Raw genomic sequence first — 13825 nt, 5'->3', positions numbered from 1 at the left:
CTAACCAATCATTTCTTTAGAAAGATATATCTATAATGTACCGGAAATAATGTTACATAGTGGGGGTAATTCCTCTAGTAGATCTCCAACTTCGCTGCTTCGTTCTCTTCGTTGTCGGACGCCATAGTGAACGCTTCAGTTTGCGAAGGAGTGAATCGGGTTCGTTCGCGAAAAAGTTCGTTTTTTCTTCAAACGAGCATATATTTAATTTGAGCGAACGATGGCAGGAGCCGAATCACCAAATGTAAAACAAGAATCGCAGAATACATCTGCAGAAAATAGTAATGAAAATCCACGAGAACGAAATCCACCCGGCGGTGGTGGTGGCGGTAATCGTGGACCGCGTGGACGAAAAGGAGGAACACGTTTTTCTGGTGGACGTGGTGGCGGAATGGGTACTGGAAATAGAAATAATGATGGACCGGTAAGAATTTCATATTTTTTTTAGTATAAATTTCAAATATAAATTATATTCTTTGTTTCTACCGCCATATTTGCTATAAAATGATGCGTAATACTTTTACCGGTTTTAGCTTTTTATTTTTAATTTTAATTTTTTAAATATTATAATTTTTGTTTATATTATATTTTTTTTGTAATATTTTTTATTATTAAATATAAATTAAAGGTACATTTCTTTAATGTTTAATTTAATTAAAACTTCAAATTAGTTCTTCAAGTTTATTTAAACAATTATATTAAGAATTTTTATAACTTATATAAGACATTGAAATAAATTAATTAAATATAATAAAAAAAAAATTTTTAATAAATAACAAAATTCTAAAATTTTTATATTTGATAAATCAGATATAAAATATATATTAATAATTCTACAACTATAAATAAATAATATTTATTTAATAAATGTTATTTTTTTTATTAGAATTTCTATATATGAGAAACGATTAACATATCGATTTTTCGTCAGGGTAGTTACAAAATGGCGTATATAAAATATAAGATGGCGAATAACTATCCCAACTTCACACGTGGTTAAAAAAAATTTATATATATATTTATAAATATTTTTTCCAATAATATCAATATAAAATTTAAAAAGTAATATTCTTTTCGACAATAACATCAAGTTTTCTCATAAAATTTAAAATTTAATCTTATATATGATATAAAAATATTGAAAATTATCACTATTTATCTTTATTTATAAAAAATAAACTAAAAAATAAATAAATAATTGCAAGTAAAATGATATACTTTTAAAAAAAATTATTAATATCTGTCATTTGATAATGTTAATAATTAAAATTATTTTTATCTAAAATTCCAATTTTTTTGTATTTTAATAAATTTTAATTACATGTTTAAATTAAAATTTATATTTTGAATTACAAAAGTTATTTAAATGTTATAGATGAAAATGAGTGATTCTATGGATGGAGGTATGGATAATACAATGAATGAAGGAATGGGTGGAGGAATGGGTATGGGACGTGGTGGTGGAATGCGTGGTGGTAGAGGTGGTCGTGGAGGGACTGATAGAAATATGGGAAATCGTTCACAAGATGTAAGTAGAAAATAAACAATTATATATATTGATATAAAGTACTTTGTATATGTATTATGATTTATAATTGTAATTTTTTCAATTTTTATAATTTATAAGGATCGTTTAATGGAACGTATTATGGCCATTAGTGGTCCTACACATGAATTACCATCTCAAGAAACCACAGAAAAAAAATTCAGTGGTCGTAATCGTTTATATATTGGAAATTTAACAAATGATGTTACAGAAGAGGAAATCCAGCAGATGTTTCAACAATATGGTGAAATATCTGAACTTTTTGTTAATAAAGAGAAAAACTTTGCATTTCTTAGAATGGTAAATTTAATATATTTTTCTTCTATATAATTTTCATATATAAATAAAGTGATTAAAATAATTACCGTTTGATGGAAAATGATAATAATTTATGGCTGCAATTTTATATTATGATAACATTTTTTGCATAAATTTATGTAAATAATTTAAATTTATTTTAAATTAATTTAATTGTTTATTTCATATAGGATTATAGAGTAAATGCTGAGAAAGCAAAACATGAATTAGATGGTACAATGCGTAAAGGTCGTGCACTCAAAGTACGTTTTGCTCCTCATTCTTCAACAATTAAAGTTAAGAATCTTACACCTTGGATTTCAAATGAATTACTTGAAAGAGCATTCAGTGTTTTTGGTGAAATCGAACGTGCAATAGTTATAGTGGACGACAGAGGAAAATCTACTGGGGAAGGAATCGTAGAATTTTGCAGAAAACCGTCAGCTCAACTCGCTCTACGAAAATGTACAGAAGGATGCTATTTCTTAACTGCGTAAGTTTTATAAAAGAAAAAGAATTATTTTTTTTTTCTTCCCAGCGCCACGCTTGTTTGAAACTTTTAATTATCAACAAGTGCCTAAATACTGATTATACTGGGAGAAAGAAAAATTTCCTATAGGAAGCATGATACAATAGATATATGTATTGTGTGCTGACAAATGGAATACAAAATTTTAATTTGAAATAATTTTATTAAAACAATTCTTTGAAAAATTTATATAAAATATTTTTATTATAGCTCTTTACGACCAGTAGTTGTTGAACCATTTGAGCAACAAGATGATATTGATGGTTATCCAGATAAAAATTTACCACGAAAAAATCCAGAATTCTTTAAAGCTCGTGATATTGGACCAAGATTTGCACAGATAGGAAGCTTTGAACATGAATATGGAACAAGATGGAAACAACTCCATGAATTATATAAACAAAAAGAAGAGGCACTGAAACGAGAAATGGCAATGGAAGAAGAAAAATTGGAAGCTCAAATGGAATTTGCACGTTATGAGCATGAAACTGAATTATTACGAGAACGTTAGTATTTAAAAGTATATAAAAATATATAAAAATATTCACGTCAAATTTATAAATGATATTTTTCATAAATTCACTTTATTTAATTATAGAATTACGCATGCGCGAAGCTGACCGTGAAAGACAGAAGAGAGAATGGGAAATGAAAGAAAGACAAGCTGAAGAACAAAGGACACGTGAAGAAGAATTACGAAGACGGCAGCAAGAAGAAATGGCAATGCGTATAAGGAGACAAGATGAGGAACTACATAGGCGTCAACAGGAAAATAATTTATTTATGCAGGTAATCAATTAATAATTTTAACAAAAATAAATTTTCAAATTAAAATTTTTATAATAATTAAAATTTTAACATTACCATATTACAAGGAACTAAGTATTAGAGTTATTTAAAAAATATATAGGTAAAAAACAAAGTTTATGAATGATAAATTTTTATTCTTTGTTTAAGATGAATTTTTTTTATCATTTATATTACAAATATTCATTATCATTATAGAATAATAATGGAGGATATAATACATTCATAACATTTATGATTTTTAATTGGTCAATTCATTCATACTTTTTACTAATGCTTAGGGTTATGTTCCCTTTATATTTAAGGAGCAAGCAATGAGAAGAGGAGGTGGAGGAGGAATGGGAGGGAAGAATTATGATTCTGTTAGTAATAGTGATCGCGACGGATATGGTCAACCTGATGGTAAGTTTTAAACATTTCATTAAATAAATATTAAATATCGTGTTTTTATATAAAATTTTTTTAATTCTTGTATGAAAATTTATTTTTTGCAGATTTTAATATATTTTTTAATATGATTAATAACACTTTAATTCAACTAGATTATGTGCAGATAGTAAATAGTTACATTGATTTTGTTTTATTATGAATTGAAGTTTATAAAAAATATCACTATTAAAAAACTCGAATACTAAATAAAACTAAAAAAAAGTTAGCAAAATGAATAAAAAGAATAATTTACTTATTTAATGTTATATGATATATAATTTCGATTAGATTTTTTTCATGGAATTTATATTTTACATAAAATTTTAATTCGTAAATTAATTATTTAAAATAATTTTTAATTGTAAATTTTATTTTATTGCAGGTGGAAGCAGCATGCCAGTGGTAATGTATCCCATTGAATTATTATTTTATATATATATTTTTTTTAGAAAAGTAATTATTTATTTTTTCTTAAACTGTTTATTTGATTTTTTATTTATGTGTATTTCTATTTGATGATATTATGAAACAAATTATATCTATATGCGGGAATTTTTCGTTAGAAAAGTTGAACTGCATTTTTGCATGATAAGAGTCAGTATTATTAGTGAAGATATTCTGAAAAAAAAAAGTGAAAAGAATTTCACGAATATTTCCATGAAGCATGCTTTCCAAAATATTAGGGTTCTAATGTCTGCAACAATGCCAATTTTATTATAATTAGTTTAATAAATATTTATATGTCATTAATAATTTTGAATAATTGGCTAACATGTGGAGGTGTCAATGGGCATTCAACCTTTCTATTTGGCTAAAGGGAACTATTTTTATAGCATGGACAGGTGCAAAAATTTTAATAATTTGCCTCTGTCTTTATGAAATTAAAAATATTATTTTATGATTTAAAAGGAAAAATATATTGATATTATATCTTATATTTTGAATCTTTTACATTGACATATTATAAATCTCTATAACATATTATAAATCTACTCTTGAATTTCTTCATTTTCTTCATTCAAATATAATTATATTAGTGGCATGCTTTTCTATTATCTATTAGAAACAATCACTGAAATGTTAGATTATTTGTACTTTTCAAATTGATTGGATTATATAATAATATTATATAAATTTTATACAAGGTTGTTAACAATAATTTAAGATATAATGAATCATTTCTGTTGAAAGATTTCATAATATTTAATATTATTTAATATGGCATTATTATGATAAATACTTACAGGCGATGCATATTTAAAATTTGGAAGAAGTCTTAGGTAATTTTCATTCATTCTATATAAACAATATAAAATATGTTGCATAGATAGGCAGGTTAAGGTTTCATTGGATGAATTCTTCTATCTATAATTAAATTCTTCATGTTTTAAATGTACTAAAATTTTAGTACATTTAAGCATCATTTATTTTTATCTAGATACTATATATGACTAATTTCACACATACTCAATTTTATCTATAGGATATCAACAATAATATTTCTATAAGTGTCTGAAGAAATGAATTTTTCTTCTAATTTTATTAATGATATATTATCACAGATGTTATGACTTCATTTTTGAAATTTTTAAAATATATATTAAAATATGAATAATTTATATATGAATGATTTTTAAATAAGGTTTTAAAATTTTTATATACTCATACTATAGAAATATTCTTTAGACACATATCAATAAAATTAAAACTAAAAACTGAATTAATATATTTTGTGCCACATTGGTCTCTCCATATGCTTGCAGACAGGAGGCTCTGTCTTCTATTTTCTCTAGCTGTATTAAGAATTATGTATCTTATGTACTATGGAACTATTTTTATATAAAATTTTAATATTAGAATTATATTTAATATTTCTTTATTTAATGTATATGAAAATTTGTTTGTTAATAATAGAATAATAGAATAATATAGTTCCATAGTAATAATTTGATATTTATTAACCAACAAATGCCCAACTACTAATATATATTGAACATTAATAAAACATAATCACTTGTATTCAGAAATTATTTTTATTTGATGTACATATAACTTATTTAAAGTTGAATTATGATTTGAATATAGTTTCTGAGTACAACAATTAATTCTGATATTTATATATTATAATTCTTTATAAATAACAATAAATAACAATTTAAAATAATCTTTATGATATATAATTTAAGAAAATATAGGATTTTAATTGATTCTATGGATTTTTCTATATATATTATATTACAATACTCATTTTAAAATATTTCACATGAATTCTGTGGTATAAATATTGTATAAAGTTTGCTTAGAGATCTTGATCACATCTCTTTGTCACTTGTTTCAATATTTAAACTTCGGAATTACAAAGTTCTAATATTTAAATTCAATTTTTGTATATTATATTCAAAAATACTATTCATATATAAAATGGTTATATTTTTAAACATTTTTAATGTGTTAGGCATTTAAATTATGAAAATATATAATTAAGAAGATAAGGTTCTAATTCTGTGATGCTTAATGTTTTACATATAAAAATTTGTATGTTTAACAATAAGCACTCTGGTATTTGATATCTGCTATATTATGTATCATATTTCAAAATGATGAAATTTTAAAAATTTTAAAAATTGTGAATGTTGAATAATGATGGTATATTTTTTTATGATGGATTCAATTTCTAAATTACTTTAATAGGAATCTATTAATATTTTTTATTTCTGTTTTAATTCTGAAGGTTAATATTAAGCTTATAATTTTATATCTCTTATATCTCAAAATATCATTTATGAAAATATATATAAACTTCCATATGGAAAAAATTGCATATAAAACTGTAGGTGATATTTAATCTATTTTACTAAATATACTAAATATAAATGTACTATATCATTGATGTATCATCATGTGATCCGATTGTATGTTGGGCATTTGCTTGGTTTAATAAGGGTAATCAATGTCAAGAAAACGGTATTCTGAAAGCAGTATAATATTATCCGTATATGTCATTTATTTTAGTGCGTGTATTAATCACGCATTCCATTCTATTAATGTTGTACGAGCAAACAACATCTAACATTGTGTTTTCCCCTTTCTTTTCTATGTGATTTGACGAAAATTGACGATGACCTGTGCTGCTGTCAAACATGGATGGTCGCCCTGAACCGTGAAATGTATTTATGGTACATCCAAAATCTACTACAAAACACCGTTATTCATCGTATATAAATGAAAATTGTTGGCATTCGCTTCAATTATATTATCGGTGCATAATTTTCGATTTTGACGTCAAATATCGCTTTGTTTTTATTTTACGTGTAATAACTAAATTCAACTTATCTATAATGATGATTAGGATCCGAAATCTTTCATGGATGCTTATAATAGTATGGATCGTGGTGGTTATAATGATGATCGTGGTCAAATAATGGATTTGATGGATATGAGGGTTGATATGGGTAATATGGGTGGTGGTCGTGGAGGTAGTGGTAGTAGTGGACGTTGGCAAGGTGGAAGTGATCGAAATCGTCAGGACGATTACCCTAATAAAAGAAGACGCTATTAAAGATATCACAGTATTAAAAATAACTTTTTTTTAATAATTGAGAAAAAATATTTTTCCGATAGTTCGCAGTTGCATTCTTCAGTCATTTTTTCCGACAAGTTTCGCTATTGATCATCTTTCACATTTTATATCATAGGAGAATATATTAACGAGAATGAATAGGCAGACATGAAAAGGGATACATAGTGTTTAAAAAAGAGTGATTTTATATCTTCCGTATTGGATCTGACTTCATAACATCGGAAATCATTTTGCTGAAAAGAGATTGCTGTGTTTTAAACAGTTTTTAAGTTATAAAAACATCTAACAAATATAATTTTGTGAATGTATATTAAATACAAGGGACTTTTCATAAAAAGGATTTAATTTAATAGTACTAATCAATTTCATATATTGACAAATTCTGTATACTTTTTGACAAAAATTCTTCAAAACATAAATATCAAGATACTGTTCAAACGTTAACTACTAACACAATTATATCATTCTTTAAGTATAAGAAAATATTGAATTGATATGTTTTTAATTTATTAGAAATTGTTCTAAAAAACTCTAAAAAGAAGGGGTGTATATAATGAAAACAACTGAACTTTAAGTTTACAGTATCATTTCATAAAATTTCATATCTTATATATCGTCATATAGACGAAAATATATTCATTGTCAATTAGCAGTTCAAATAAAATAATTTCGTGGAAGTTTTATTTCGTGAAATAGTATGTAAATATTAAAAATAATGTAGTATATTAATTTTTGGTACTATTGTATTACTATACCATACTATAATTATTCATAGTTCATTTTCTTGATTTAGTAGTCCTCCCAAGGTGAAAGTATATACTCTGATAGTATTTTTAGTTTTGTACTTTACAAAAACAAAAAATTAGTTTATAAGTGAAGCGTTTAACATTGACTGAAACCACATCTCAGTCACTTGTTAATTTATCTTTCTAATAAGAAATAAAATTGCATAAACGCGTGTGTACGTCAGTATCAAAGATAGTTTTATCTAATGCATTATCCATATTCATACATATTCATGTTTTTAGTTAATGATGGTGTAAATGTCACCATGAAAGAAAGTAAATGCAATGTTTGCATTACTCAAAGCTTTATAACAGTAATTATGTTAGACTAAGACATATATAAACAAAATAATCTGCAATTGTGCTATTCAAATTTGTGAAGGAATTTATTTGACAAAAAATAATTTTATGAATAAAGGTCTACATATATCTATACGTAGGAATAATTTTTATTTATAATTAATCTTTTTAATTGTAGACATTTCGCGAATTTCACGTGACATTTGAAAGATAATGCGAATATATCTTTATTGCTTTTAATATTAATCCTTATCAGATGTATGTCACATCTGATATTTTTACAATAAATAATATATATTCCAATTTAACTACAAATCATGTAAAATAATTATCTGATAAGGATTAATTTATATCTAATAATATATGATTATAAAATTTGAATCTCCATTATAGGAAATTGTTTCATATAAATTTATATTTCTACAATTCTTAATAAGATTATGATTATATATTATATAATCAATTTTATTTATACTTTATATTACTTTGTTTTTAAAAATTGAACAAAAAATTATGCTCTGGGTTTTAAAATTTATAGGAAATCATGAATTGATATATCGAAAAAATTAAATAAATAAACTTATATGATAATCTAATATTTATATGATGAACTTATATTCTTTTCATAATATATCTAAAGAAATTTTAGGATTTCAAATACATATTTATATTAAACTCCCAATGATATTTATCACGAGTCTATATTCATTAAAACAAAAAAAATTAGAATAGGAAATAATGGTATTTTCTATTTTGATTGCTTTTATTAAAATGAATATTTATTATAGTAAATAATATTTTTTCAATTTTAAAAAAAAATTTTTTTTTTGGTAAAAAATTCTTCATATATTTAAAAATGATATATTTTTTTATATGAAAAAATTTGAAATATTTATGGAAATAAATTTAAATTTTGATATTAAAATTTTCTAAATACAATTGTAAATTGTTAAGTACAACAAAAGATAATTAAAAAATTTAATCTTTAATTTAATGTACAAATGTTATAAAAAAAAGTTGTTTTCTACTATCAAAAAGTATTATTATATATTTCTTTCAGGAAACATCATAATACATCATGCATGTGTAATTTGTTATTCGTTATATAATATGAATTTCATATAAATTTTTATCATAAAAATATCTCTTTTAATAATTTATTATTTTATATTATTATATTTATTATTTTATTAATTTCTATTATATTTCTTATATATTTAATAGAATTTTTTTTTTGAAAAATTTAATTAAATTATTCACCATGTGTATGTACTTATGGACATGTGAATCAAAAAATACATTTTATAAAATTTTTTATAAATCATTGACATTATTTTTCAAACTTTTCAAAATATTTTATTTATTTATTCTTAATTTTACAATTAATATTTCTGACATAATTTTTATCTCTTTTTATTTCTATCTATCTGTAAATTAAATATGAACTTTTATTAAAAAATCGTTTTTAAGTTAACTTTTTTCTCAAAATAGATGCTTATAATAATAATTTATAAAAAATGCATAAATATTACATATTATATTAATTTATTATTAAAAAAATCTGAATTTTTATAAATTTTATATTTTCCAAATCCTTGCAATAGGATTTGATAAAATATATTTATGCAATGAATTCTCTTTATTATTAAATTCTCTATATTAAAAAATTTGTGCATATATAAATAAATAATGTATATGCATAAAAGATTTCAATGATATATAATATAAGATAAAAAGGAAAAATCGCGATTATTTTAAACATACCACTAAACTGATTTTAAAATTTGAACATCATTTAAATATGGTTCTTCTTTCGAAAATTTTTTTAGACAATTGTATAATTATGAATATATATATATATATATATATGCATATAAACACATATATTTTTTACATTTAAATTATCCATCTACTTTATTGAAGAAAACAACTATACGAGTGTATGCGATTGTTTGCAATTATGAAATAATGAACAATATAAACTGATTAATCAAGAATCTCTTAACGGAGGAGAAACTGCAATGACAAGATAGGCTTACTTACTTGAAACTACTAGTCAATGAATCTACTGGTATGAGGTGAGTAGATTTTGTAAAACTGTTATTATGCGTAATTCTATTTTAATCTTCGGGTGGGACATTATATGAGTATATGGTAAAGATTATAAAAAATGTAAATAATTTAATTACTAATGAAATATTTAAAATGTAAATATTATATTTACTTATTATATATTTAATTATTTTTTTCACATTTTCTTTTATTTGATATTAAAAATAATATAAATTAAATTTCAGTCATAAAGAATTTTATATTTGAATTTATAAATTGCAATGTTTTCATTTATAATCTTTACCAATGAAATTATAATTGTTAAATTATGGAACTTCAAAATTCACAAATATGTAGGAAGTTACTAGTTTATTTTATCAATCATATATTCAATATATTATCGCCTTTATATTAAATATTAGGATTAATTATTTTATTATATGATTCAATAAAAATTTAATACTACAAATTTATACAAATTTACCAGCCTAGATCATGTTTTTACCTATGACAACCAAAATATTCTTATATACCAATTTTAGCAAAGGTTGTCTGGGTTCATTATTGAAATCTAGGCTGATATAACTATAATTAATTGCTATTTGAACAACAAAACTAAAATATATCGGCTATTCTGCTCTCTGGGTGGTAAATATTTGGATCATTATGCGATATATATAATTATGTAAAATGGAATTTACATGTTATTTAAAAAAACCTGGATATTTTAATATTTAATATTTTTAAATGAACTACTTCGTATATAATCACTTATGATAATTGTGCAACATTTTGTTACTTTTGAATATTTTAAAATATTTTATTCATTTGGGAATATATTTTACACTTTAAAAACTGCACATATAATATTTTTAATATATATTTTTTTTTAAATAACTAATAAATGCAAACTGAAACATTAAGCAGTTGCTTCTTTATATTACACATTTACTATATATACTTATTACATAGCATGTTACACTCACATAAAAATTTAATTATTAAAAGAGTAGAAAGTGTTTCATAAAATATAACAAATCTTATATTTATATTTAACAATGAAATATATTTTTTAAATATAAAATTTTGGAAGAATGCCTTATAACAGTTTTATTGTCAATTTTATTTAGCAGATGTTAACTCATAATTTATATGTTAAACATGTTAATTTATTACTTCTTGTATTGAAAATTAAAATGCTTACATATTAAACATTTTTATATAAAATATATATATATTGGTTTTATGTTTACAGATATTTATAGCAACTGCTGGCTGAGGAAACGAATAAAACACATTGAAAAATAAAAAGGTAAATTTCCATAAAAATTATATGTTTAATTATCTATTTTTTAATTTCTTCTTTTAACTAATAATTCTTTAATCTCAATTCATTAATTATTAAAATTTTAAACAATTATAAAAGTATTAATCGTTTTTTCTTATAGTAGAATTTTTATTTACAGATCATTTATTGCATTTATTTCAGCATTCCATATGTAATCAAGATACAAATAGAGAAAAGGAATGTGTACAAAGGAATTTTAAAATTATAAGGTTTATTTTAATTTCTTTTTTACTTTTTTTTATTAAACATAAAATTAAACTTTTTTATAATATTTTTATAATAAGTAATTATTTAAAAAAATTTAATTTTATTAATTTTATTCATATTATTTGAAATATGTTAATTTGAAAATTATTTTATTACTTGATATTTATATATTAATAAAAAAAATTTTTTTCAGGTGGAAAATCTGTATATTGAAAGTTAAGAATTAATAAAACTGAACATATTATTATAATCTTTTTAAAGATTATAATTATTTTTCCAAAATATTTTTATAGAAAAAATGATGCATATATGAACTATCTTTATAATTATAAACTATCTATATAATTTAAGATAAAATAATTTTTACATTGAAATCTTAATAACTTATTAAATTTTGAATATAATAATTTGAATAATTTTTAAATAGTTATATCACAATATTATAACTAATATGTGATATTTAATGATATATAAAACAAAAAATTTGATGTTTAATTCTATCATTCATATATACAAGATCTTATTTTGGATTTTCCACACAAAAGGTAACATATATTTCTTTAAATATTTACTATATACTTTTAAATTGAATTAATATTGTTAATATAATTATAATTATTTTTTCTATATTATTTATTTTACAAAAATGATATAAAGTATTTTAAATATAATGATGATTTTCTTTCGGGTCTGAATATAATGAAGAATCTTTAAAATCCCAACGTGTACTGAATAAATAAAATATTATATATTTTATATAAATTTTTAGCATTATATTCAATTAGTAATTACATTTTTTTCTTTCAGAACGCTAAAAAATGCTATGAGATGGAATTATTCAAGTTAAGGTGATTACTTATTTAATATGAATAATAAATAATTATAATTACTACCCGGATAAATGTTTAAATTTTTTTCTTTAATACTTATTATATATATTTCTATCATTGCTTGATTATTTCTTCGTTATTTATGATTTTTTTGATATTTATGAATTCTTTTCTAAATAAACTATAATAAATAAATTAATTTAGTTTAAGATTCCAAACATTTAAACGGGCAATTGTATGTATTTTAATATAGATTTATTGTGATGAAATTTTGGCTAGAGTCCTGAATAAAAGATGACAATATTATTGTTCGTACGTTATACTGATATTTAAAACATAAATAAGAAGATAGATTATTTAAATAAAATTTTATAAATATAAAATTTTTTATGTTGCAGCATTTTACATCAATATATTATCAACATTACAATGAATTATTCATCAATTTTAAAAAATTTCTTTTATACTATTCGAATATTTTTATTATCGTATTTAATAAAAAGAAAAATTATTGTATTACATATTTTCATGTTAAAACAATATTAAATAAATATATCTTCGTTTTTAATATATAACATTTTTACATTGAATTAAGTTATTATCACTAGACATTAAACTTATTTTATATTTAATTTTAAAATTCATTTTTTTTATAATTTTTAATTTATTTAGAATAAGAAATAATTTTTATATTTAATTAAATATATTCTTGTTTAAGATGCAATCTATCATTTAAATTTTAATATAATCTGTAACATATAATGTTTTTATATATTATACGCGTAAATAGTTAAACATAATATTAAGAGAATTTTCTTTTTATTTTTTTCCTTTTTTCATTTCCTTTAAGAAAGATTCCTTTGAAGAAATATTAATGGACGTAATATTTAATATAAATTTTAAACGAACTGAATTTATGATAAAAGTAATATGTTAATAATAAATTTATCCAAAAGAAAACTAAAAGATTAATATCTATAAACATAAACGAAGTTAAATTTTAATGATTTAATTTTTGAAAACTAATTCCATGTATATAAGGAATTAATATATTTATAGGATATCTTTGGAGAGTCAATTTTAAAAAACACAAAAATAAATAATATATAAAAATA

General features: G+C 21.6%; 1 protein-coding gene across 11 annotated transcripts; it reads left to right on the top strand.

Annotated features, from left to right (window-relative positions):
- Positions 1-61: 61 nt before the first annotated feature.
- LOC108002138 (hrp65 protein) lies at positions 62-13285 on the top strand. 11 transcript variants are annotated; one of them, XR_003698685.2, is made up of 13 exons: positions 62-424; positions 1376-1528; positions 1628-1846; positions 2035-2336; positions 2583-2878; positions 2971-3161; positions 3485-3581; positions 3991-4010; positions 11581-11637; positions 11815-11882; positions 12074-12425; positions 12688-12728; positions 13109-13285. XR_003698685.2 is itself a non-coding variant. In XM_028668836.2 (10 exons), exons 1-9 carry the CDS (start codon positions 221-223, stop codon positions 11602-11604), a joined length of 1530 nt encoding a protein of 509 aa, XP_028524637.1. In that variant the 5' UTR covers positions 62-220; the 3' UTR covers positions 11605-11637; positions 12688-13285. The 11 variants fall into 11 exon arrangements, 3 of the variants coding, with proteins under 3 accessions (XP_028524637.1, XP_016919120.1, XP_016919119.1); XR_009833395.1 differs by having other exon boundaries at positions 11792-11882; XR_001766823.3 differs by having other exon boundaries at positions 3461-3581.
- The last annotated feature ends 540 nt before the right edge of the window (positions 13286-13825 follow it).

Source organism: Apis cerana, linkage group LG1 (assembly GCF_029169275.1).
Source record: "Apis cerana isolate GH-2021 linkage group LG1, AcerK_1.0, whole genome shotgun sequence".
NCBI classification, from domain to species: domain Eukaryota; kingdom Metazoa; phylum Arthropoda; class Insecta; order Hymenoptera; family Apidae; genus Apis; species Apis cerana.
This window is presented reverse-complemented; position numbering and strand designations above follow the sequence as displayed.

Coding starts and splice junctions, on each gene's coding strand:
- LOC108002138 (XM_017063630.3), top strand. CDS start 221: ATGGCAGGAGCCGAATCACCAAATGTAAAACAAGAATCGCAGAATACA. Junction 1,529..1,627: donor TGGGAAATCGTTCACAAGAT/GTAAGTAGAAAA, acceptor ATAATTTATAAG/GATCGTTTAATGGAACGTAT. Junction 4,011..6,957: donor GTGGAAGCAGCATGCCAGTG/GTAATGTATCCC, acceptor AATGATGATTAG/GATCCGAAATCTTTCATGGA.